This window comes from Diabrotica undecimpunctata, chromosome 10, assembly GCF_040954645.1.
Source record: "Diabrotica undecimpunctata isolate CICGRU chromosome 10, icDiaUnde3, whole genome shotgun sequence".
NCBI classification, from domain to species: Eukaryota; Metazoa; Arthropoda; class Insecta; order Coleoptera; family Chrysomelidae; genus Diabrotica; species Diabrotica undecimpunctata.
Window position 1 is genome coordinate 1,267,319 of NC_092812.1, and position 24,534 is coordinate 1,291,852.

The following is a 24,534-nucleotide window of genomic DNA, read 5'->3' on the forward strand; positions in this document are numbered from 1 at the left end:
TGTTACAATATTTGAAAATATTTCAATATTTTCTGAATCCAACTTATTTTTTACTGTGTTCCCAAAATGGGAACGTTGGCGTTTAAAAGGTTAAATTTTTAACAAGTTCCAATAATATTATACAAACGAAAATGTACAAAAATGTGATATAAAACCCCGAAATTACCGATTTGTAATTTGATACTTTATTAAAACGACTATAATCCCCTTAAAAAGTCCCATATGTTCAACTTTAAAAGGTCATAAATTATTCTCGAGCCTCGAATTTAATAGCTTTCGACGAGAGACGCAACTTAATCAACCCGGTTTCTGATAAGAACCCTCAAAACGATAAAAAATACGACATTAGACGAAACCAACCATTCAAATTTATATTATAACAAAATATTTTTTTCAACAAATGAGTTCAAATCCGGCTAGATAGGCCAATGTGGGGTATTAACAAACAAATGTACTATTACGAATTAATAGTACTTAAATTAACAGAACTATTCCTTCGATAACTCTGGCGAGAAAAAATGAACTTTTACTCATTGTTGCAGTTTCGCAACGATATATAAATATTTATATAATATGAACAGACTTTTTTTTTGTTAGTTTTGATTCTCCCCGTAGTATATTTAAACGAGATTTGCGTGTACAAGGGCACAGCAGTTTTAAGGGCTAAACATTCCAAGATGAGCCATCTGCGAGATAACGGCGATAAGGGCGAGTTCCATATGCCAGATAAGGATATGTGTTTTTGAAGTTAAGATCAGCGCGTCGAGACACTTCATTGCGGTCATGTAAGCGAGTCGAGTTTTGTCTCCCAAACGACAGACAAGTGTTATTTTGGTTTGAGGACCACAAAAACTTCGTCTTGTAAAAAAGGCGAGATTTTATTCCTGAATTTTCACCGAACCAGAGGGTTCGCAATCTCATCGTGGCTGAAATAATTTATGGGGTAAGCTACAATACACTATAATTTTGTTGCTGCATATATCAAGTACGTTTACTTGGTATATAGATGTCATATTTGCTTCGAACTTTTTATCAGTTGTGCCGCGATCGCGATTGAACTTTATTGAGAACATTTCATTACCTTTATGTAGATTTGTATATTTTTCATATTGTAATAATTTCATTCTTTTGTTTTGTATGTATATTAGAGCTTTTACGTGATGAGTTTATTAATTGCATTTTAATTTTATTATTAATTTAATGTGTTTTTTTGTTACCGAGTATACTTTTGAATTACCGAGTATATTTTTGAGTTTATTGTATTAATATTTGTATTTGAATATATAATTTGAATCACGTTTAATATCAATTTTTTTATATGACATATATATTCATATTTTTATTTCTTTTTTGTATAATATTATTTCTATCTATGGTTTTGTTTATGGTTCTCTTTTTGTGTGTCGTTTCTTATTGACTAATATTTAAGTTTGTATATATTCTTCTTTAGTTGTAATTGTGTGTGTTTATGTATATTTATGATTGCTTTTACTTCTTGTTAAAATAGAGTTTTATACAGTCCACTGGTTTTCATTTCTTTTCTTTTATTTTAATATACATACTCAATCCAAAAAGGGGGAAACCAGCGAGTTCTAGATTGAACAGAATATCTTCTCTCCCCCTTCAGGATGACCAAAATTATTATATTGAGGTCATCGTATGTGCAGAACGCAACACTCATTGGTGCAAATGATTATTAAAATTTAAATGGTTGCAATAAACAATCAAAGACAATTTATAGGTTTAGGTAAAACTAGGTAAAAACTTACCGCTGGGTCTAATTTACCATGGTTTGCACTACGAAACAACGAACGAAACCAATTCAATATGCGTGCATGGGTTCACTTGCCGGGTTACGTCTTTTCTTTTCAACGACTGGTGCTAGGTGCTCTTCTGTTTTCGAGATGTATTTCCGAGCCTCAGCGGTACTATTAAGGGATCGGAAGAATACAGGGGAGGAAAAATGTATTGATTAATTTATACAACTATATTTGAATTTAAACAATAACCATTATTCCGAATTTGTTGGATCTTGAGAAGATGGCCCAGGGATAGGATCATCCTGTAAAGAAGTTTTGTCGATAAGTTTTCGGGATCTTTTTCCAAATTTTAAGTGAGTACTTGTTTCGTTTTGTTTGTCATTTTAACCGAATACTTTTGTCTTATTTTGTTTATGGGGACGTAATGTAGAATAGTGATTTTGTAATTTAGGTCGATGGTTTTTTTAGTTATGTACAGGGGTTTGGCAATTGTATTTCGGGTATCTCTTCGGCAGTCTCGTTTTCTTTGTCAAATATGTTCTGTCTTTTTTCTTTTTGTTTTGTGTATAAGTGTTCTATAAAAGTTTGAAGTTCATCTTTATATAGGCTTCATTTACCAGAAGTTCGAAATCGAAATGTATTTCTTCGGCATGAGGTCCGTAGAGAATAGAAAAAGGAGACTAATGGATCATTTGGATTTTGGTCTTTTAAAGTACTAAGCTTTTCGATAAGGGTAGAATGAAATCGTTCTACAGGGGAGTTCAAAGATGAATTATTTACTGTAGTGAAATGTAGTTCAATTTTGTGAAGATTCATGAATTCTTAAATTACGGCAGAATTAAATTCTGTACCACTGTCGCAATCATATTTTTTTGGGATAGCTGTGGTGTGAGAAGTAATGTCTGAGTTTGCTTAGGACTGACATCAAAATTTTGTCGGGTATTTTGTAACACTGTCCATACTTTGAGAATGAATCAATGACTGTCAAATAGAGATTTTTGTTTCAATGGATTAAATCTATGTGTATGGTATCAAAAGGTTTCTGGTCAAGTTGTAGCATAATAAACTCCTTATAACTATCGAATATTTAAGGTATAAAAATTGTTTTGGTACGCTCCTGGGCTGTATACAAAACTTGGTATCTTTGTTTACACTCGACATTTCCCAAGCAAGAATTCAGCTGCGAAGATAAATATGATTATATTTGGTTTATATTTGTACGTCAAGGTCATTTATGATACGATGAGAAACGCGTTTGAAAATAATTTTGGGTGGGCCCGTTGCGAAGACTGGTACGCGGAGTAAGGGAAACGGTAGAAACCGGGTACACAGATCGAGGTCGAAGTGAATTCAAGTTTCAGGTTTGCAAGAAACTTTGAACATTCAAGACGCTGTGAGTGTCGGCGTCCAGAAGCTGGCAAATTTGTTGAAAATAGTGAATTATACTCAATGTAATGTTCCAGTTTTGAAATCTAGTTGAGTAATCACTGTTTCTATGTTTCTAAGTATCTAAGAGATTTGTGGCGTTTACCAAAACTTGGAAGGATAACCACATGTTGCCATTGTGTCCAGTTGTGTTCCAGTTTTTAAAAGAAGCAGAGTTTCAAATTTTGCGTCCAGTGTCCCAACTTTCAACCTCAATTTTTGCAGTTTGGAGATGAATTTGTTCGTGTGGCGGTGAATCTAACTCCAGTTCTAACCCCTAGAAATTTTAGTGAAACCCAGGTAACTTTTTTTGTTTGAACTTTTAAAGAAAAAGAAACATTTTCATTAATAATTGCTTTCAAACAGTTTAAGAAATTGTAATAATTAAAATTATATGTGTTAGGGTGTGGTATAGCTTGCTGTCATATTATTTGTTTACAGTTTTAAGATTTAGTATTGACATATCACCGTTAGCACTATTTTTGACATTTGGTAAATACCTAATCATAATGGCCTCCAGAAACTTCGGTTTACTCCAAGAGCAAAGGTATACTTATTTTACAATCAATTTGTGATTAAAAATACTAGATGTTTTTTCATTTTTAGACATTATATGGAAAAAAAAATTTAAACTTATCCGAACAGCAACTGAAATTTAGAGGAAATCGGAGTCTTCCAAATCATATCCTACAACTAGAAAGTCCCTATGAATATTTTAATTTATTCTTCACAGATAGCATTGTAGACAAATTTGTGGAGGAGTCAAATGTATATGCCATACAGCAGAATCCTAACAAACCAATGAATATTACACGAAGTGACATAAAGCAGTTTATTGGAATTACAATACATATACGCCCCTGGTTCATTTGCTTTTGATAAGGCCATATTGGTCAGAAAAAATTGGCTTTGAGAAAATAAAAAGTACTATGTCAGTCAACAGGTACAAAAATTCAGACAATTTTTACATTTCAATAATAACGAGAATGCTTTATCCTCTGACAATACAAACTACGATAAAGTTTATAAAATTGACCATAATATTTGACCACAATAATTGACCACCTCAATGAAGCATTTTCAAACGGAATTCCATTGAAACAATATCTTTCCGTCGATGAGCAAAATTGTTCTACCACAATTAGGCACTACATGAAGCAGTACCTACCAAACAAGCCACATAAATGGGGTTTTAAATTGTTTGTCTCATGCAGTAGCTCTGGATATGCGTATCGTATAGAACTATATACAGGACAAGAGAATGATCAAAAAACGAGACCTGCTTTTGTACTTGACCTCAGAGCAACTGCAAATGTTGTGTTGAGGTTGGCTAGAATTATTTGAAGGAATATGAGTCACAGGCTTTATTTTGACAATTATTACTCTTTTATGCCTCTCCCTGTATATCTTTCCAAACAAGGTATTCACAGTTTAGGAACCGTAAGAAGGAATAGGATTCCAAATTGATTGTTGGTACTTGCGATGGTATGGAAACAAGTAGCTTACTATGGAAAGATAACAAATTAGTCACGTTTCTATCGACTTTCGCTGGCGAAGTTCCTAAAACTACTGCTAAGAGATATGACAAGGAAGAAAAAGAACAAAAGAAGTAAGTTGTCCATATCTTGTACAAGAATACAACCGTCATATGGGCGGTGTTGATTTGTTGGACAGCAATATGGGACGAAATAAAATTATTCAAAGGAGTAAAAACTGCATTCTAGAATATTTTACCATCTACTAGTAGTTCTAACAGTTGCTAACAGTTGGATTCTTTACAAGAATTCAGCTGAACATAGAACTGGTATGAAGCGTTAAGTCACACACGTACAGTTTAGAATACAACTGACAGAAGTATTATGCAGGACAGGAGAGCGATTCACCATTGCAAAAAGGGGCAGACCTTCAGCCAGTAAGTAGGGTTCTCTGCTAGTAGATACCTTTTTTCCATGTGTTTTTGTTATGTCTAGTTGCGGTTTCCTTATGGTAGGAGCCTTGTCGGTTATTTTAACCAGTTTCCTTTGGTTGCTTACGGTTTCCTTATGGTAGGGACCTTACTAACTGTCATAACCATATAGTGTGGTATATCTTTTATGCTAAAAGATATCCAGTCGTCTGCCGAAAGACTATTTCTTCTTTGTGTACTTTGTCTAAGGTGCTCTTTTTACAGAGACCTTTTTACGGTTTTTATAACCATTTTATATTGTGTATTTCTTTTATACTGAAAGGTACCTAGTCTGCCGAAAGACTACTTCTTTCTTATATACTTCATTCAAGGTGCTCTTATGACAGAGACCTTTTCCGGTTTTTATACCCGGTTCTTGCTAATTTTTTATACTTCTTGTAGTGGAGTATTTCTTTTGTATAAGAATATAGTCGGTCTGCTGAAAGACATTATTACTTTTATTTGTGCCAGGTTTTCTTATGCATTAGACCTTTTGTTGTGGTTAGCAAAACCAGTTACATTGGGGTATTTATTTTATCATAAAATATACCCAGTCTGTAGAGACGCTTCTATTTTTTTGTGTTTGTTAGTGTTTGTGAGGTTTAAAACTTATTTTCGGTTATTGCAATCATTTTCTATTTAACTTTTTTCTGATTGTAGGAATATTAGTAGCATATTCTGATCATTATTACAAGCATTTCTTTGATTTGTTTGTGTGAAACATTCAGGGATTTAAAGTTCTTTTTACACTGTAGCAATCCTTCTGTTTCCTATTGTAAACTTCCATATATTGGCTGCTCCATTTTTTATCTAAAGAATGGATAACTTGAAACAAACTAGAAGGAGTGCAAAGGCTGCAATCACGAGGCAGAATAATTGGATTCAGGATAATATTTCATTGGCAGATGCTCACCAGTTGAGGGTTCGCCGTGAAGTCCTACAGGCTGCTTTCGATAAATATACTGAGGCACAGGATGAAATTGACAATTTATTGTTTGAAGATCCCGCCGCTGTAGACAGCGAGGATCGCACCAGTGTTGAAGATGTAGCTTTGACAGCTATAGCATTGATTAGAAATAAGATCGAGTCACTGCACGTTAAAGTAGGTAGTGTATCTTCAAATCATTCTCCCAAAACACAGGTAAAATTGCCCGAAATAAATATTCCTCAGTTCTCCGGTAAATTATCTGAATGGAATTCTTTCTATGAACTCTTTGTTGCTTTGATTGTTGAGAATGTAGAATTGTCGAATGTGCAACGTTTTATGTACCTCAAAAGTTATCTAAAAGGCGAGCCAGCACGGCTTATTGAAAATCTGCAGGTTACTAATGACAATTTTCAGATTGCTCTAGATACACTCACGCATCGATATGCGAATAAAAATATTTTAATTCAGTCATTATTAACTTCGTTATTGGATATAAAAAGTGTGCCAAATAATGCACAAGCATCTCAAAATTTGTTACGAGATTTTCATGTTTCATTAACAAATGCAATTAGAGCTTTGGAAAATCAGGGTCTAAGTGACCGTCAGTTGTTTGAATCCTTAGTAGTTTGCCTCTCTGAGAGAAAGTTGGATTTCGCAACGAAACGTCACTTAGAGTTTGATAGCAATAAATTAAATGAGCTTCCTAATTTAAATAAATTTCTTAACCATATCGATGTAAGGGCAACTCATTTAGAGAATTTAAATGGTCAGGCACGGGAAGGTAGAGAAAAGTTAAGTACTGAAAAACAGGTAAAATCAGTGTTTCATGCTAGCTCCAGCTCGAATAATGGCATTGGTCAGTCCCAAGGGCGAGATAGAGCTACGAAATGTTTTTGTTGTTCCAGTAATGCTCATAAGTTGTACACGTGTGAAAAGTTTTTAAGTTTAACAGGTTTTGAGAGATGGAGATTTGTAAAAGATAAGGAACTTTGTATAAATTGTTTGTATCCCCGTCATATGGTATCACAGTGTAATAGTACTAAAACTTGTATGAAGTGTAACAATCGTCATCACACTTTGTTGCATAAACATGTGGGAGAAAGTCATTTTTCAAACGTTTCCACACAACGTCATGATACCTCGTCCCGGTCGTCTCAAAGTAATAGGTCGCAAAATTCCTCGTCTCAGCATCAAACTAATTTCAAGCCATCTACTTCCCAGATAGCTCATATGAATGCGCCTAGTTCATCAAGCGAGCATACCTCGACTTCTTCGCATGCTTCAGTAGCCTCTTTTTGTGCCCAGCAAGGTCTTGTATTGCTAGGTACTATCTCTGTATTTTTGTATTCTTCCGAAGGTCGGAAAGTTAAGGCTAGAGCCCTTATTGATTCTGGAAGTCAAATCTCCTTCATAACAGAGGATTTACTTAGTAAACTGAAATATTTGCCTTATCAAAAATCCGTCTCTATTGCTGCACTTAATGCGAGTCCTCAAGTCGCTAATGATATGGTGGATATTGTAATTCATTCTCAGATTTCTACGGATCGATTGAAGGTCTCATGTACGGTCTTAAAAAATATAACTTCTCGTCTGCCACAAATTCAAATAAATGTGGGTAGATTAAAGATTCCACCCAATTGTGTTCTAGCTGATCCTAATTTTGGAGAACCAGATGATATAGACATATTGCTTGGTATGGATCAAGTTGCTCGTATCTTACAAAACGGTCTTACGCGATTAGGAAATAATTTGCCAGTTTTACAAAATTCGATTTTCGGCTACATTGTTTCCGGGAATGTTCCCACTTCTTGTTTACAACCCTCTACGAGGCCACGACCCCTGTCTAGTAATTTAACCTATGTTTCTCATCATATGGTTACCTGTCAGTCGAGTATTGTCACGAATGATACCTTGACCGATATTGTCGAAAAGTTCTGGACGTGTGAGGAAATGCCAGAGGAGCACAGGCTGACCTCAGACGATGCCATTGCAGAACAGATATTCTCAGATACCACTCTGCGATTGCCAGATGGTGCTTACCAGGTGGATTTGCCTTTTAGGTGTCCATTAGAAAAGCTAAAACTTGGTCATTCCTATAATATGGCTGCCAAGCGTTTCTCTTCACTTGAAGGTACATTTCTTCGAAATCCTTCTTTGAAAGCTGACTACACGAAAGTAATCAACGAATATCTTCATCTATCGCATGCAGATATTGTGCCAAAAATGCTGCAGAATGACCTTGGTAATAATGCATATTTTCTCCCACATTTTGCAGTAGTAAAGGATTCTGGGTCATCCAAGACTCGGGTTGTTTTTGACGCAAGTGCGCGTACGTCTACGGGATTATCCCTTAATGATGTACTATTCACTGGGCCTCAGGTCCAGCCTAACTTGTACGATATTGTACTTCGTTTACGATCGTTTCGATTCGTTCTCACGGCGGATATTCAGAAGATGTATCGGCAGATACACGTTAATCCTAAACACCAATTTGTACTTAATTTTCTTTGGCGAGATAATCCACAGGACAAACTACAAAGTGTGCAGCACAATAGATTAGTTTTTGGTACTAGGCCGGCTCCTTATTTGGCGACTCGTGTGTTGAATCATTTGGCGGAGGTTAATAAGGAGAAATACCCATTCGCCTATGATGCCCTGGCCAGTCAAACTTACATTGACGATATTTTGTCAGGATGTAATGATGAAACTCATCTCAGAATCTTATTCCAGCAACTCAATGAGGTATTGACTTCAGCCAAATTCTCTTTGCATAAGTATACGTCTAATTCACTTCAATTTTTGAGATCTCTTTCTATTGATTCTACGGCTATTGAAGAGGTGGATATGGATCCATCTACGAGCAAATTATTAGGTCTTAAATGGTCTCCTTTTGACGATTGTTTTTTCTTTACCTCCCCCACTATTAAGGTGTCAGGAGCTGTCACAAGGAGGGTGATTTTGTCAATTGTAGCGAAGTGCTTCGATCCAGTGGGTTTCCTGTCACCTGTTATACTGCTCGAAAAATTGTTAGTTCAAAAGGTGTGGACGCTCCGCGTTGGGTGGGACGACCCAGTTACTGATATCACAGTACTGACCGAATGGAATACTTTTCTTAAAGAGTTGCCCCACATATGTAATATCAAAATTCCTCGATACTTTCTACATCCATTTGATACTTCTACTATCGAATTGCATATCTTCTGCGATGCCAGCTCGATAGCATACGCTACTGTAGCGTATATTCGTGCATTATACACAAATAATTCTGTATCTGTACGGATGTTGACTTCACGAACCAAAGTAGCCCCTTTAAAAAATCCCCTAACCATTCCTCGTTTAGAGTTATGTGCCATGCTTTTGGGAGCGGAATTAGCTTGTAAACTTGTGAAAATTTTCAAAAATAGAATTCAGTTGTCATCAGTTCATCTGTGGACGGATTCTGAAATCGCCCTTCACTGGGTAAATGGCTCACCTACGAGGTGGGAGTTGTTTGTGGTCAATAGGGTAAAACGAATTCAAGACTTGTCAAAGGATTTTTATTGGCATCATGTGACGTCTAAAGACAACGCTGCGGATATAGCTTCGCGGGCAGCTACTCCCGGAACACTTGAGTCGACGAAAGCTTGGCTTTGTGGGCCCGAATTCTTGTCGACTCATGACATTGACTATTCTAGGCATTCAATTAATTTAGATTTTACGAATGTAATTGGGTTAAAAGACTATAGAGTAGTGTTTCACTCAACTCAGGATTTAACATTCTGGGAAGACATTTTCAAATTGTATTCAACTTTTTTCCGTTTGCGCCGAGTCCTGGCATTTGTTCTTCGATTTGTTAACAATGTTCGTAAAAGAGATCCTATACAGAAAGGACCGTTGTATGTGGCAGAACTACAGCAAGCTGAATTGCTGATTGTGCGACGTGTCCAAATTATCTCATTCCCTCGTATTATCGAATCATTGAAATCCGGAAAGGGCAGTCAGGATAAGCAGTTGGCTGCTTTAAATTTATTTCTAGATGAGAGTGATAACTGCCTAAAAGTTGGAGGTAGGTTGAGGAATGCGAACATACCTCTTACTCAAAAGAATCCAATTCTTCTTCCCTCAAAGAATCAAGTTGTTTCGATGATGTTATACGAAAAACATGTACAGTTGGGGCATTTAGGGCCCCAAGGTACACTGTCTAATTTCAGACTTCGTTATTGGCCTTTAAATGCATTGCGAGATGTCAAACGTGTCATTCATCATTGCGTAACCTGTTTTAGATTTAGAGCTGTAGGCTCCAGCCAATTGATGGCAGATCTACCCAAAGATCGTGTCGTACAATCAATTCGTCCGTTTCAGAACGTTTCTGTAGACTATGGGGGATACTTTCTTATAAAAGCCTCTAGATTACGAAAGGCCAAATTACTTAAAGCTTATGTAGCTATATTTGTTTGTATGGTCACGAAGGCCGTACATATTGAAGTGGTATCTAGTTTGTCTACAGAAGACTTTATTTTAGCGCTTTAGCGGTTTATCTCGCGTCGAGGTAATCCCACTACATTGTATTCCGATAACGGCTCTAATTTTTGGGGAGCGAAAAATCTTCTTTTCGAACTATACGAATTTTTTAAGGATAACGAGAATTCTCAGGAGTTGCACGATTTTTGTTCAAAAAACTCCATTCAGTTTTATTTTATTCCGCCCAATAGTCCACATCATGGAGGACTACATGAAAGTGCCATTCGTAGTTGTAAATATCATCTGCACCGTCTTGTGGGAAATGCCAACCTCACTTTTGAGGAATTTTATACGGTGATCAGCCAGATAGAAGCAATCATGAACTCAAGGCCAATCACTCCATTGTCAAGTGATCCTAATGATTTGGAATGCCTGACACCTGCACACTTCCTAATAGGAACATCTATGACGGCTCACCCTGAACGAGTCGTCATCAGTTTACCTGAAAACAGATTGTCTTTGTATCAGAGGTTATCTCGTATTCAGCAGTTGTTCTGGAAGAGGTGGCATGTAGATTATCTCAACCAACTTCAAAAACGACCGAAATGGGTAGAGGAAAAAGCAAACTTAGAGCCTGGTATGGTGGTACTAGTCAAGGGTGATAACACCCATCTATTGCAGTGGCCAATTGCTAGGATCGTGGATACGTTCCCTGGACCGGATGGCAGGGTGAGATCTGTAAGGATTAAAACAAGTGCAGGGACATATGTACGTCCTATAGTAAAAATTTGTCTACTTCCTTTTAATGATAGGGAGATCTGTAAGGATTAAAACAAGTGCAGGGACATATGTACGTCCTATAGTAAAAATTTGTCTACTTCCTTTTAATGATAGGGAGCTCGAGTCTCAACCTGGACAGTAAACTATACAATGAAGTTTTTAGGTGAGCGCATATTTGCTTCTGTGTCGCTCTGTGTCTGTCCATTTAGGTTTTGAAACCATGTTGATATATAGTATTGATAATGTAATTATGGTAGTGATGTCTATTTAGTATGTAGTTATGTATTTGTAACCTATTATCGTTTGTAAGTTTATTGTTCTTTGTACCTTTTTGTAAATGTATAGCATTTGTAGTATTGTAAGTGTGTCGTTCGTTTTGAAACCGAAAAAGTGTTTACGGTTACGGAATTTGTACAGTGCGTCGCGAGTACAAAGTACAGTTATGTGTTATTGGCACTTATGCCAACGCGGGGAGAATGTTGCAGTTTCGCAACGATATATAAATATTTATATAATATGAACAGACTTTTTTTTTGTTAGTTTTGATTCTCCCCGTAGTATATTTAAACGAGATTTGCGTGTACAAGGGCACAGCAGTTTTAAGGGCTAAACATTCCAAGATGAGCCATCTGCGAGATAACGGCGATAAGGGCGAGTTCCATATGCCAGATAAGGATATGTGTTTTTGAAGTTAAGATCAGCGCGTCGAGACACTTCATTGCGGTCATGTAAGCGAGTCGAGTTTTGTCTCCCAAACGACAGACAAGTGTTATTTTGGTTTGAGGACCACAAAAACTTCGTCTTGTAAAAAAGGCGAGATTTTATTCCTGAATTTTCACCGAACCAGAGGGTTCGCAATCTCATCGTGGCTGAAATAATTTATGGGGTAAGCTACAATACACTATAATTTTGTTGCTGCATATATCAAGTACGTTTACTTGGTATATAGATGTCATATTTGCTTCGAACTTTTTATCAGTTGTGCCGCGATCGCGATTGAACTTTATTGAGAACATTTCATTACCTTTATGTAGATTTGTATATTTTTCATATTGTAATAATTTCATTCTTTTGTTTTGTATGTATATCAGAGCTTTTACGTGATGAGTTTATTAATTGCATTTTAATTTTATTATTAATTTAATGTGTTTTTTTGTTACCGAGTATACTTTTGAATTACCGAGTATATTTTTGAGTTTATTGTATTAATATTTGTATTTGAATATATAATTTGAATCACGTTTAATATCAATTTTTTTATATGACATATATATTCATATTTTTATTTCTTTTTTGTATAATATTATTTCTATCTATGGTTTTGTTTATGGTTCTCTTTTTGTGTGTCGTTTCTTATTGACTAATATTTAAGTTTGTATATATTCTTCTTTAGTTGTAATTGTGTGTGTTTATGTATATTTATGATTGCTTTTACTTCTTGTTAAAATAGAGTTTTATACAGTCCACTGGTTTTCATTTCTTTTCTTTTATTTTAATATACATACTCAATCCAAAAAGGGGGAAACCAGCGAGTTCTAGATTGAACAGAATATCTTCTCTCCCCCTTCAGGATGACCAAAATTATTATATTGAGGTCATCGTATGTGCAGAACGCAACACTCATTGGTGCAAATGATTATTAAAATTTAAATGGTTGCAATAAACAATCAAAGACAATTTATAGGTTTAGGTAAAACTAGGTAAAAACTTACCGCTGGGTCTAATTTACCATGGTTTGCACTACGAAACAACGAACGAAACCAATTCAATATGCGTGCATGGGTTCACTTGCCGGGTTACGTCTTTTCTTTTCAACGACTGGTGCTAGGTGCTCTTCTGTTTTCGAGATGTATTTCCGAGCCTCAGCGGTACTATTAAGGGATCGGAAGAATACAGGGGAGGAAAAATGTATTGATTAATTTATACAACTATATTTGAATTTAAACAATAACCATTATTCCGAATTTGTTGGATCTTGAGAAGATGGCCCAGGGATAGGATCATCCTGTAAAGAAGTTTTGTCGATAAGTTTTCGGGATCTTTTTCCAAATTTTAAGTGAGTACTTGTTTCGTTTTGTTTGTCATTTTAACCGAATACTTTTGTCTTATTTTGTTTATGGGGACGTAATGTAGAATAGTGATTTTGTAATTTAGGTCGATGGTTTTTTTAGTTATGTACAGGGGTTTGGCAATTGTATTTCGGGTATCTCTTCGGCAGTCTCGTTTTCTTTGTCAAATATGTTCTGTCTTTTTTCTTTTTGTTTTGTGTATAAGTGTTCTATAAAAGTTTGAAGTTCATCTTTATATAGGCTTCATTTACCAGAAGTTCGAAATCGAAATGTATTTCTTCGGCATGAGGTCCGTAGAGAATAGAAAAAGGAGACTAATGGATCATTTGGATTTTGGTCTTTTAAAGTACTAAGCTTTTCGATAAGGGTAGAATGAAATCGTTCTACAGGGGAGTTCAAAGATGAATTATTTACTGTAGTGAAATGTAGTTCAATTTTGTGAAGATTCATGAATTCTTAAATTACGGCAGAATTAAATTCTGTACCACTGTCGCAATCATATTTTTTTGGGATAGCTGTGGTGTGAGAAGTAATGTCTGAGTTTGCTTAGGACTGACATCAAAATTTTGTCGGGTATTTTGTAACACTGTCCATACTTTGAGAATGAATCAATAACTGTCAAATAGAGATTTTTGTTTCAATGGATTAAATCTATGTGTATGGTATCAAAAGGTTTCTGGTCAAGTTGTAGCATAATAAACTCCTTATAACTATCGAATATTTAAGGTATAAAAATTGTTTTGGTACGCTCCTGGGCTGTATACAAAACTTGGTATCTTTGTTTACACTCGACTTTTCCCAAGCAAGAATTCAGCTGCGAAGATAAATATGATTATATTTGGTTTATATTTGTACGTCAAGGTCATTTATGATACGATGAGAAACGCGTTTGAAAACAATTTTGGGTGGGCCCGTTGCGAAGACTGGTACGCGGAGTAAGGGAAACGGTAGAAACCGGGTACACAGATCGAGGTCGAAGTGAATTCAAGTTTCAGGTTTGCAAGAAACTTTGAACATTCAAGACGCTGTGAGTGTCGGCGTCCAGAAGCTGGCAAATTTGTTGAAAATAGTGAATTATACTCAATGTAATGTTCCAGTTTTGAAATCTAGTTGAGTAATCACTGTTTCTATGTTTCTAAGTATCTAAGAGATTTGTGGCGTTTACCAAAACTTGGAAGGATAACCACATGTTGCCATTGTGTCCAGTTGTGTTCCAGTTTTTAAAAGAAGCAGAGTTTCAAATTTTGCGTCCAGTGTCCCAACTTTCAACCTCAATTTTTGCAGTTTGGAGATGAATTTGTTCGTGTGGCGGTGAATCTAACTCCAGTTCTAACCCCTAGAAATTTTAGTGAAACCCAGGTAACTTTTTTTGTTTGAACTTTTAAAGAAAAAGAAACATTTTCATTAATAATTGCTTTCAAACAGTTTAAGAAATTGTAATAATTAAAATTATATGTGTTAGGGTGTGGTATAGCTTGCTGTCATATTATTTGTTTACAGTTTTAAGATTTAGTATTGACATATCACCGTTAGCACTATTTTTGACATTTGGTAAATACCTAATCATAATGGCCTCCAGAAACTTCGGTTTACTCCAAGAGCAAAGGTATACTTATTTTACAATCAATTTGTGATTAAAAATACTAGATGTTTTTTCATTTTTAGATATTATATGGAAAAAAAATTTAAACTTATCCGAACAGCAACTGAAATTTAGAGGAAATCGGAGTCTTCCAAATCATATCCTACAACTAGAAAGTCCCTATGAATATTTTAATTTATTCTTCACAGATAGCATTGTAGACAAATTTGTGGAGGAGTCAAATGTATATGCCATACAGCAGAATCCTAACAAACCAATGAATATTACACGAAGTGACATAAAGCAGTTTATTGGAATTACAATACATATACGCCCCTGGTTCATTTGCTTTTGATAAGGCCATATTGGTCAGAAAAAATTGGCTTTGAGAAAATAAAAAGTACTATGTCAGTCAACAGGTACAAAAATTCAGACAATTTTTACATTTCAATAATAACGAGAATGCTTTATCCTCTGACAATACAAACTACGATAAAGTTTATAAAATTGACCATAATATTTGACCACAATAATTGACCACCTCAATGAAGCATTTTCAAACGGAATTCCATTGAAACAATATCTTTCCGTCGATGAGCAAAATTGTTCTACCACAGTTAGGCACTACATGAAGCAGTACCTACCAAACAAGCCACATAAATGGGGTTTTAAATTGTTTGTCTCATGCAGTAGCTCTGGATATGCGTATCGTATAGAACTATATACAGGACAAGAGAATGATCAAAAAACGAGACCTGCTTTTGTACTTGACCTCAGAGCAACTGCAAATGTTGTGTTGAGGTTGGCTAGAATTATTTGAAGGAATATGAGTCACAGGCTTTATTTTGACAATTATTACTCTTTTATGCCTCTCCCTGTATATCTTTCCAAACAAGGTATTCACAGTTTAGGAACCGTAAGAAGGAATAGGATTCCAAATTGATTGTTGGTACTTGCGATGGTATGGAAACAAGTAGCTTACTATGGAAAGATAACAAATTAGTCACGTTTCTATCGACTTTCGCTGGCGAAGTTCCTAAAACTACTGCCAAGAGATATGACAAGGAAGAAAAAGAACAAAAGAAGTAAGTTGTCCATATCTTGTACAAGAATACAACCGTCATATGGGCGGTGTTGATTTGTTGGACAGCAATATGGGACGAAATAAAATTATTCAAAGGAGTAAAAACTGCATTCTAGAATATTTTACCATCTACTAGTAGTTCTAACCGTTGCTAACAGTTGGATTCTTTACAAGAATTCAGCTGAACATAGAACTGGTATGAAGCGTTAAGTCACACACGTACAGTTTAGAATACAACTGACTGAAGTATTATGCAGGACAGGAGAGCGATTCACCATTGCAAAAAGGGGCAGACCTTCAGCCAGTAAAACCAAGGAGGCGCTAAAAATAAAGAAGAGAAAAGACCCAGCACAGGTTATGCCAGAAAGGAATGTTCGAATGAATGGAATTTACCATTGGCCTATATGGTCCGAAAAGCAAATAAGGTGCAAATTTCCACAGTGCAATTGCTATACAACATGTGTGCTGTGCGAAAAGTGTGGTGTAGCACTTTGCTTCACTAAAACAAAGAGCTGTTTTAAAAATTTTCAAATTTCCTAAATATTGTTATAAGTATATCCTCGTTTCCAGAATGTTGTTTATAAACAACACTTATATTTTTCAAAAATAAAAAAAATAGTTTACAATTTTTTTTTTTATTTTTTCCCGCAAAAATAACGAAAACCAGTCTGCAAACTTTTTGTAACGAAAAATAAAAAATCATGCAGTGCAGGGTTAATTTTTCTATATGAATAGGTTCAATTTGAATATGATTACAGAGAGAAATATTAACTATGTAATTGTCTTTCGCAATGTGAATGGACTCTGGTATGACTACGAGATTAATTCTGGTTTCAGGGAATAGAATTTCACCTTCCGAAATGTCTACTGGAATTTTATTATACAGTGTATGAAATGGAATTTTGATACCGACACTCTTAAGGGTCAATGTTTTTTTTTCTCATAATTTATGACAGCTTGTAAATTTTCTAAATCACGATTTCCGAGTAAAATATGAAACTCAGGTTATACTCAGCAATTCGCGCATCAATACTATTATTTACGTTCATACATTTGAGTAAAGGTATTTTTATATTTTGAAAATATTTGCAAAGTATGGAAATCGGGGATAGTTATTAATATTATTTAAATTTATAGAAGATGTGGGTCGTCTTTGAAAAGGCCGTACTGAAAATCCTGAGAATGTTCATAACTATCTTTTTTTTTATTTAAACACAAAACCACATCAAACGCGCATGGTTATTAGTGGATATAACAAATACATGAACTATTACAATAAATAAAATTGAATAACTTGATGTCTTTTAAATAGTTTAACACTGTCGAAATTTTTTTGGTGAGAATTGTCTTGAGATCATCATCTGTGAATCCGTGGGATCTTCTTTTTTCCTTGAATTGAGGACAATCAAGCAGGATGTGTTTCACAGTCAGTGGGTTAGAGCAGCTGGAGCAGATAGGTAGTGGTTCTTTTGTTATTAGGTATTTGTGTGTTAAGGCAGTATGGCCAATTCTTAAACGATTAATAATGACTTGGTTTATTCTGTTTAAAGGAGTCTCCAGGATATCAGTTATTTTTGGGCAAATTACATTTAATTTAGTACCTAATTTTTCCCAATAATTTTGCCAAGTATTAATACAGTGGATTTTAATCAGGTTTTTTAGATCGGTGTACGGATATGTCTTCAATTTTGCAGGATGTTTTGAGTTCATTCGACTTTTGTTAGCCAGTTGGTCTGCTTTTTTATTTCCGTAAATACCTGTATGTGAAGGTACCCAAATAAAAGCTGCTTCCTTTCCTATTGATCAAAATTTTTCTAGTTCCTTTTTTTCTCTATTTCTCTGTATAATAGGGTTGTTGGTATATATTTGTTTCAGTTCCAGTAATGCATTTAATGAGTCTGTTACGATAATGCACTTCATCGTTCTACTCTTTTCGAAGAAGATTAGGGCTTCCAAAATAGCTGTAGCCTCACCTGTTAGTATATTGATTGGTATCGATATGCTATAAGAATTTTCTTTACAGTAGTAGGCAGCAGCGTGACCATTTGGAGTTTTAGAGGATAAACATCACAACTATCTGATACGACGTTTTGTGTGAATTTTTCGGGATTTTCGTCAATATTAGTATCTATGTTAAAATTATGAGTTCTTTTTGTAGAAACAGTCATGGATTGATTGCTATAGATTGTTTGTACACCACTCATAGGAGAAGTACAATTTCGATTTAGAATATTTCGTCTATCATACAGAATTTTTGGGAGAGACTTTTCTGAAATTTGGATTATTGCCGAAGTTATGGCTTGATTAGCCTGTGGAGGATTACTTTTCGGTGGAAAATTGAATGTGGGCTCTTGCATATTACGAGGGTGGCACATAAAGTTATTTTAAAAATTGGACAGATTATTTTTTCTATTATTAAACCTATCTGAATTATTTTGATTTGAATGATTAGGTTTTTGTCTGAATGTATTAGGTCGATTATTTTGTTGACCTTATAAAAATTCATGTACTGTTGTTGGCTTTTTGGTTGTCATACGAAATGCATTTTTGGAGGGCTTCTTCGAGAGAGTTAATTTGAAAATGAAACAGATATTCACAATAGGGGTCATTTATGCCGGTACAAAATGTTTTAAGAGCAATATTCTTAAAATAAGGGGTTTTGAAGGCAACTGTGGCAGGATTGTCATTAAGAGAGATATGCTGTAGAAGATCATTTAAGTTATTGGAAACCCATATTGGATTTTTTAGAATTACAAATATTATATTTAGAACTGCTAGTATTTAAGACAAGATTTTCAAATAAAACTTCTAAATTATTTCTAGAAATATCGTTTATAATACTCATAAAGGATAAAAGGAAAATTGACTGATCCCGGGTTCAGTGGATTCTCATCGAAAAACTGAAGTTGAACAGGAAACGGGTGGTTTCCTTAAACATATATTTTAAAAAAGGTTTTATTTGAGAAATCGCAAAAATACAAATTATGGAACTTTTGTTAGGCAATGAAATTAGAAATTAAAACGAACGTTGAAAAAAATATGTTGCACCTATTTATTGGTTCGGTTACGCCGGTTCCTACACTTTCTATTGTTTGGTTAATGTCGAAGTCTTGAGACCCCGTGTTTATTTAAACACTTAAGAGCTTTAGAACCCTCTTCGAAGTGAAGGCTTTGTAATTCGATGAGGTTTTTCACAAAGGTGAGAAATTAAACGCAGAGGTTTATTGAAAAGTCTACTCAGTCAAATAGGTCTTGACGGTATCAAGGTGTAGACTGATTTGATCCCGATTGCAAGCAAGCAAGCAATAATTTAATTAAACCCAGCCTGTGAGACATGTTCACCCCTAAGAATTACTTTCGGGTGTAACAATTCATTGGAGCGAGGTGTATTAACTCCGTTAGGAGTCACTCCGCCGCGCTTCAATGCTCCAGACCTTTCCTTTCCCCCCTATAGCACTCTGATGCGCGATTAGGGCACAATTATTAGCCAAATGCTCTTTATGTGGGAGTCTTGGGTAATAAAACCCCAACATGGTTTCCTAACCGAATTCAAAACTCAGGACAGCGCATTGTCGCTATAATCCTGTTATCTTAATGTGGCTTATCCGCGAACTAAAATTGCTTACTTGGGACTCAAGTCTCCGCTTTGAGCTAGGCTCAGTTCGGCGACTTGGTGCTCAAGGGGTTGGGCTCTACGTGTCCGGGTTTTTTAGTTTTTTGTTAGTTTTGTTGTTGGCTTGCGCCGGTTTTTGTTAGTATTTTTGAATTTTTTTGGTGACCGAGGCCGTTTTTTGTGTGTTTTTTAATTTTTTTTGTAGGTAGCCCCGAAACAAAAAGTCATAATTAGTACAATATCTATATTATAACATAGAAGAAAAATATATACAAATATGTGACAATATAACTAACAATATAGAGTTTGTCCTCCTAAAGCAATTGGGCCCACGTTGCATTTAGCGATTGTCCACGAGTGTTATGAGCTACGAACTATCTTCATTGTGCGTTGTTGTTGTTTTTTGAAGTGTTTTCTCTCTGGTGTTCTGTTTTCTCTCTGGTGTGATTGTTGATTTACTCTCTAGTATTTTCATTTTATTTTACTATTTGTTGTGTGAAGAATTATATTATTTAATAATCTTACTTTTTTTTCATTCTAAGTTTGCTTTTTCTTCCTGCTAGGCCTCTTATTATTGATGCTCTTGCCATATTGGCTTTTTGTACTCTAGCGTCTACATGTTTACTAAACGTTAGGCTTTTGTCCATGATTACTCCCAGGTATTTTGCTTCGTTTTTTCATTCGATGGGATTGTCTTACACAGTCACCTATTCTTCTGGTTGTTGGTGCCGTTTTTTGAAAAGTACAGCCTCTGTCTTTTGAGAGTTTATAGCGATTTTCCGTTTTAAACTCCATTCTTCTATGTCGTCTAGCGCTGTTTGTAAGTTGTTTACCGCTGTGTCTACAGTTCTGTGTTTGGCCGCTATCGCTGTGTCGTCGGCATAGAGGCTTAGTAGTGTACCTGGAGTTCTAGGTATGTCTGCTGTGTGTATCGTGTACAGTAGAGGTGACAGTACCGCTCCCTGTATCTCCATGGTACTCCAGCCTCCGGGTTCCCGAGTTCGGATAGGACTTGTCCTATTAGAACTCTAAAACTATGATTGCTCAAGTACGAAGAGATTGGTATTGTCATTGCTCCGCTGTAACCGTATCTTCTCATTTTGTAGATCAGTCCTTTATGCCAGACTCTATCGAAAGCTTTGCTTACATCTAGGAAGGCAGCTCCTGTGAATTGTTTATCAATAAATCCAGCTGATATGTACTCTGTTAGTCTAAGTACTTGTAGCTCACTGGAGTGTTCTGATCTAAAACCGAATTGGGCTTCGGGTAATATGTCTAGTCTGTCTGTTGCAGTTTGGAGTCTGCTGAGTATTAATCTCTCTACAATCTTGCTGATTGCAGGTAGTAAGCTTATTGGCATGTAGTTTTGCGGGGATGTGCTGTCTTTTCCGGGCTTTGGAAACATTATCACATGGGCCTCTTTCCATCTCTTTGGGAATTTCTTGAATCTTAGCATCGCATTGATTATATTTTTGTTAAATATACTATGGCTCTCGCTGGTAAGTATTTTAGAGCCTTTTTTATTATTTGATTGGGACCAGGTGCCTTTTTCGGCGAGCTGTTTTTAATTAGATCATTAAACTCCTCCGGTAATGTAGGAGGGATAATTTCGTTTGGGTTTTCGGGTCTTTCTCTTTGCCTTTCGACTTTTTCTATGAAATCGATGTCCTCATGACTTGATCCCGATTGAAAGGTGCGCTGCCTTTTTATGCATTTCTTAATTGCATCTCCGAAGCAATCTTCGGAAGGCCAATATAAATGCAGTTAATGAAACCTTTGTCATTGGCCGGCCAGAGTAACAATCGTCGCTGTGATTCGTCCACTCTGGCGACAGTAATTTAAAATTATAATTCTAAAAAATGAAAAATTGGAATTACGTTTATTATGTACCTATAATAAAATATCTCATCTCATGATTATAACTGACTTAGTTTATTAATACGAAGCGTTTAGTAAAGTTTTGTGCGACTTTTAGTTTTTAGTAGTAAATTTAGGTTCTTAGTTATTACTAAAGTGATATTTTTTAATTGTCGAAGAGGGACACATCAGTATCGATACAATGGGTCCCAGAAACCCAAAACATATTGATTGGTCCTAGGAAACAAAGCTAAAGTAGTTACCCTTCGTAAAGGTTCAAACAAATTGGAAGGTGGCGCCACAAAATCAGGTATAAAAAACGTATGTAAACGTTATCATAATATTGGAATGACAAAATCAGCAAACAGAACAGGTAGAAAACGGATAGTTAATCAATACAATGAGGGCATAATATGCCGCCTGTAGATTCGGAAAGTACATTATTGCTATTATTAAATCAACTGGCTTAGAAATATCGGACCACACTATCAGAAGAAAGTTGTGTGAAAATGGATTGCTAGCAAGAACCCCTAGAAAAAAGCTGTTCCTGAACGAAAAACACAGGCAAAAATACATTGATTGAATGAAGAGTAAAATAGAACTAATAGAATCAATTATTCAAACCTGGTTTAGAATTATTACACCAGAGGATTTCGCTTGTCTCGTGAACTCCATGTGTCGCTGAATCGAATCTGTGCTAAAAAATAAAGGTGATTTCACCAAATAGAAACTAATTTTCATCATAATACTAATTTTTTTTTAATGTGCCTATATACTAATAGCTAAAGGCGGTTTTTAAAATTATTTTTAAATTTTTAGGTTTTTTTAAATATACGTCAAATATTAATTAGAAGCCTAATGCGATATAATAAAATTACAGATAATCTTGTAAATAACATAAGTCGTGTGAAAAAGTGGAATGCTACCAACAAAACTAAAATTTTTGTAAAGTTTCCAAAATTTTCTCTATTTGTAGGGCAGTTAGTTATTATGTCGGAATATAATAAGTTTTTTCTGGTTTTCTTTATAATTACCAAATTACAGACATGATAATTTTGCTTTCAAGATTGAATATAATATTTTCACTTGCTCGATAAAGACTTTTATTAAAATTGTGGTTATATAATCAATTAAATTATCCTCAAATAAAAGCGTTCTAAGAATGTATATCACAATTTATCATATTTTCAATGCCACAGAAAATATTTATAAACCAATTGGTTATGAATAGATAGAGAAAAAAGTAATATATTTTAATATTTTGTTATTCCAGGGAGACTTTGAAGTTAATAATGGAACTTTCGACGGAGGAGCATTAAGTGCGTTTCCCATTTCTAATTTTTATTGGAAAGTTACCGTACTTATGTTAACAGATCCTGGAGATGAAGTTGTGATGTGTAATAAAGTGGAAGGTCAAATAGCTCCAATTTAAGAATTTATCTTTTTTATGTATCTTTAATAAAATATGTACTTTATCAAAGTTTGTGTAAATTATTAACGTAATCACACAAGTAATACAAATTTAGTTGTTACCGTAGAATAGGGATACTTTGATTTACGGGGATTCATTGATAATCACTTTCCATCCATTTAAAAGAGCTTCTTGTTGACTTATTCTCAAACTTGAACAGACTCCCGCAACACATACACGTACATGGTTCTATCGCGGACGTAACGAAGAGCGTGCTATTCAGTAGACTACCGATCGTCGGCTTAGTGACACAAAAATGTAACTACATTTTTTCCCGTTTTGAGATATCTACACCATTGAACTTACTTTAGTGAGTTCTATTGAGTGACACAAAACTGTATCTCTCCGAACACCTAAAACCCCAGTAAGGTATTTTCGTAACTACATTTCTTAGCAATCTTTTAGTGTCACAGAAATGTAAGTGCTGTTACATTTCTGTGATACTATGTTTTCCTACTATAAATAAGCTAATATTGAGTTACATTTTTGTGGCAATAATTTTATTGCACTGAATGGCGATTGCAGGTAGCAACTGTGGATTTGATAATTTGTTTATTATGTTTAGCAGGGTGGTCCGTTGTATTTGCAGTTCTGTTACAGTTGTGAAACACGTGAATCAGTTGATAATTTGTTTATTATATTTAGCAGGGTGGTCCGTTGCATTTCCAGTTCTGTTACAACTGTGAAGACGTAAATACGTTGAATCAGTTTTAAGTTAATTGTTGTAGAGATTGTTATAATAATCGTTATAATACTTTTTTTTTAATTTTATTATTACACAATAATGGATGCAAGAGGGAAGAAGTTAGTTTTGTTAGCTCTTAACAAATCGGTACGAGATGATACAACACATAGTCATAATTTACCGCTCTCATTACAACAAGTGACATATTCAGACGGTGCCTCCCATGTTTCTGCCAGTGAACCTAATGTATCAGGATATGAACAATGTGAGGATATATTTTTTGGTGACGATTTAGAATAAGCGACCATTGCTTTTATGAACCTGGCCATTCGATGATGGAGTGTGGCTCGGTCCATGGTTATATTGAGAAAGCATAAAAAAAATGTGGATATATTTAACCCCAATGGGTGGTACTCCATTGTAAGAGTGGCGTCAAAGAAATCAAAATACACTGTACACGAGATTGAATAGGAAGAAATTTATGACTTCAAAGCTTTTGCCACAATTCTAATAAAAAACAAAAAAGTGGACATCGATCGTAGTAGTATAAATTGGCTAAAATTAACATGGCTACAAGGAAAATGAAATTTTCGGGTCTTTTGAGGTTGTCCGAAAAGAAACTAGGAAATTTTCCATGCCAAACTTAACAACGGTATATTAAGGACAAGGGCCAATAAAAGAGGAAAATATAAGGATTTAGGAGAGCTGTGCAATAAAGGCATTATTCCTTCCCAGTATCATCTCTTCTATAAGTCATTGCTCACCAACAATAAGGTCAAACAATCAGATGTGCAAAGTGATTGACACAATTAAATTTATTGTTTGAAAATGTTTTCAAAGTTTATATTTGATTAAAAAAAAATATTTTGTGATTTTAAATAAAGTTATAAACGTT

General features: G+C 35.1%; 1 protein-coding gene across 1 annotated transcript in view; it reads left to right on the top strand.

The window, feature by feature from the left end:
* The window catches only part of LOC140451921 (uncharacterized), a 115,026-nt gene extending 92,063 nt beyond the window's left edge, over window positions 1-22,963 (top strand). Inside the window, exon 4 of the mRNA XM_072545888.1 lies at window positions 22,757-22,963. Coding sequence (XP_072401989.1) covers window positions 22,757-22,915 — 159 coding nt within the window. The 3' untranslated portion in view covers window positions 22,916-22,963. The remainder of the gene's footprint in view (window positions 1-22,756) is intronic.
* The last annotated feature ends 1,571 nt before the right edge of the window (window positions 22,964-24,534 follow it).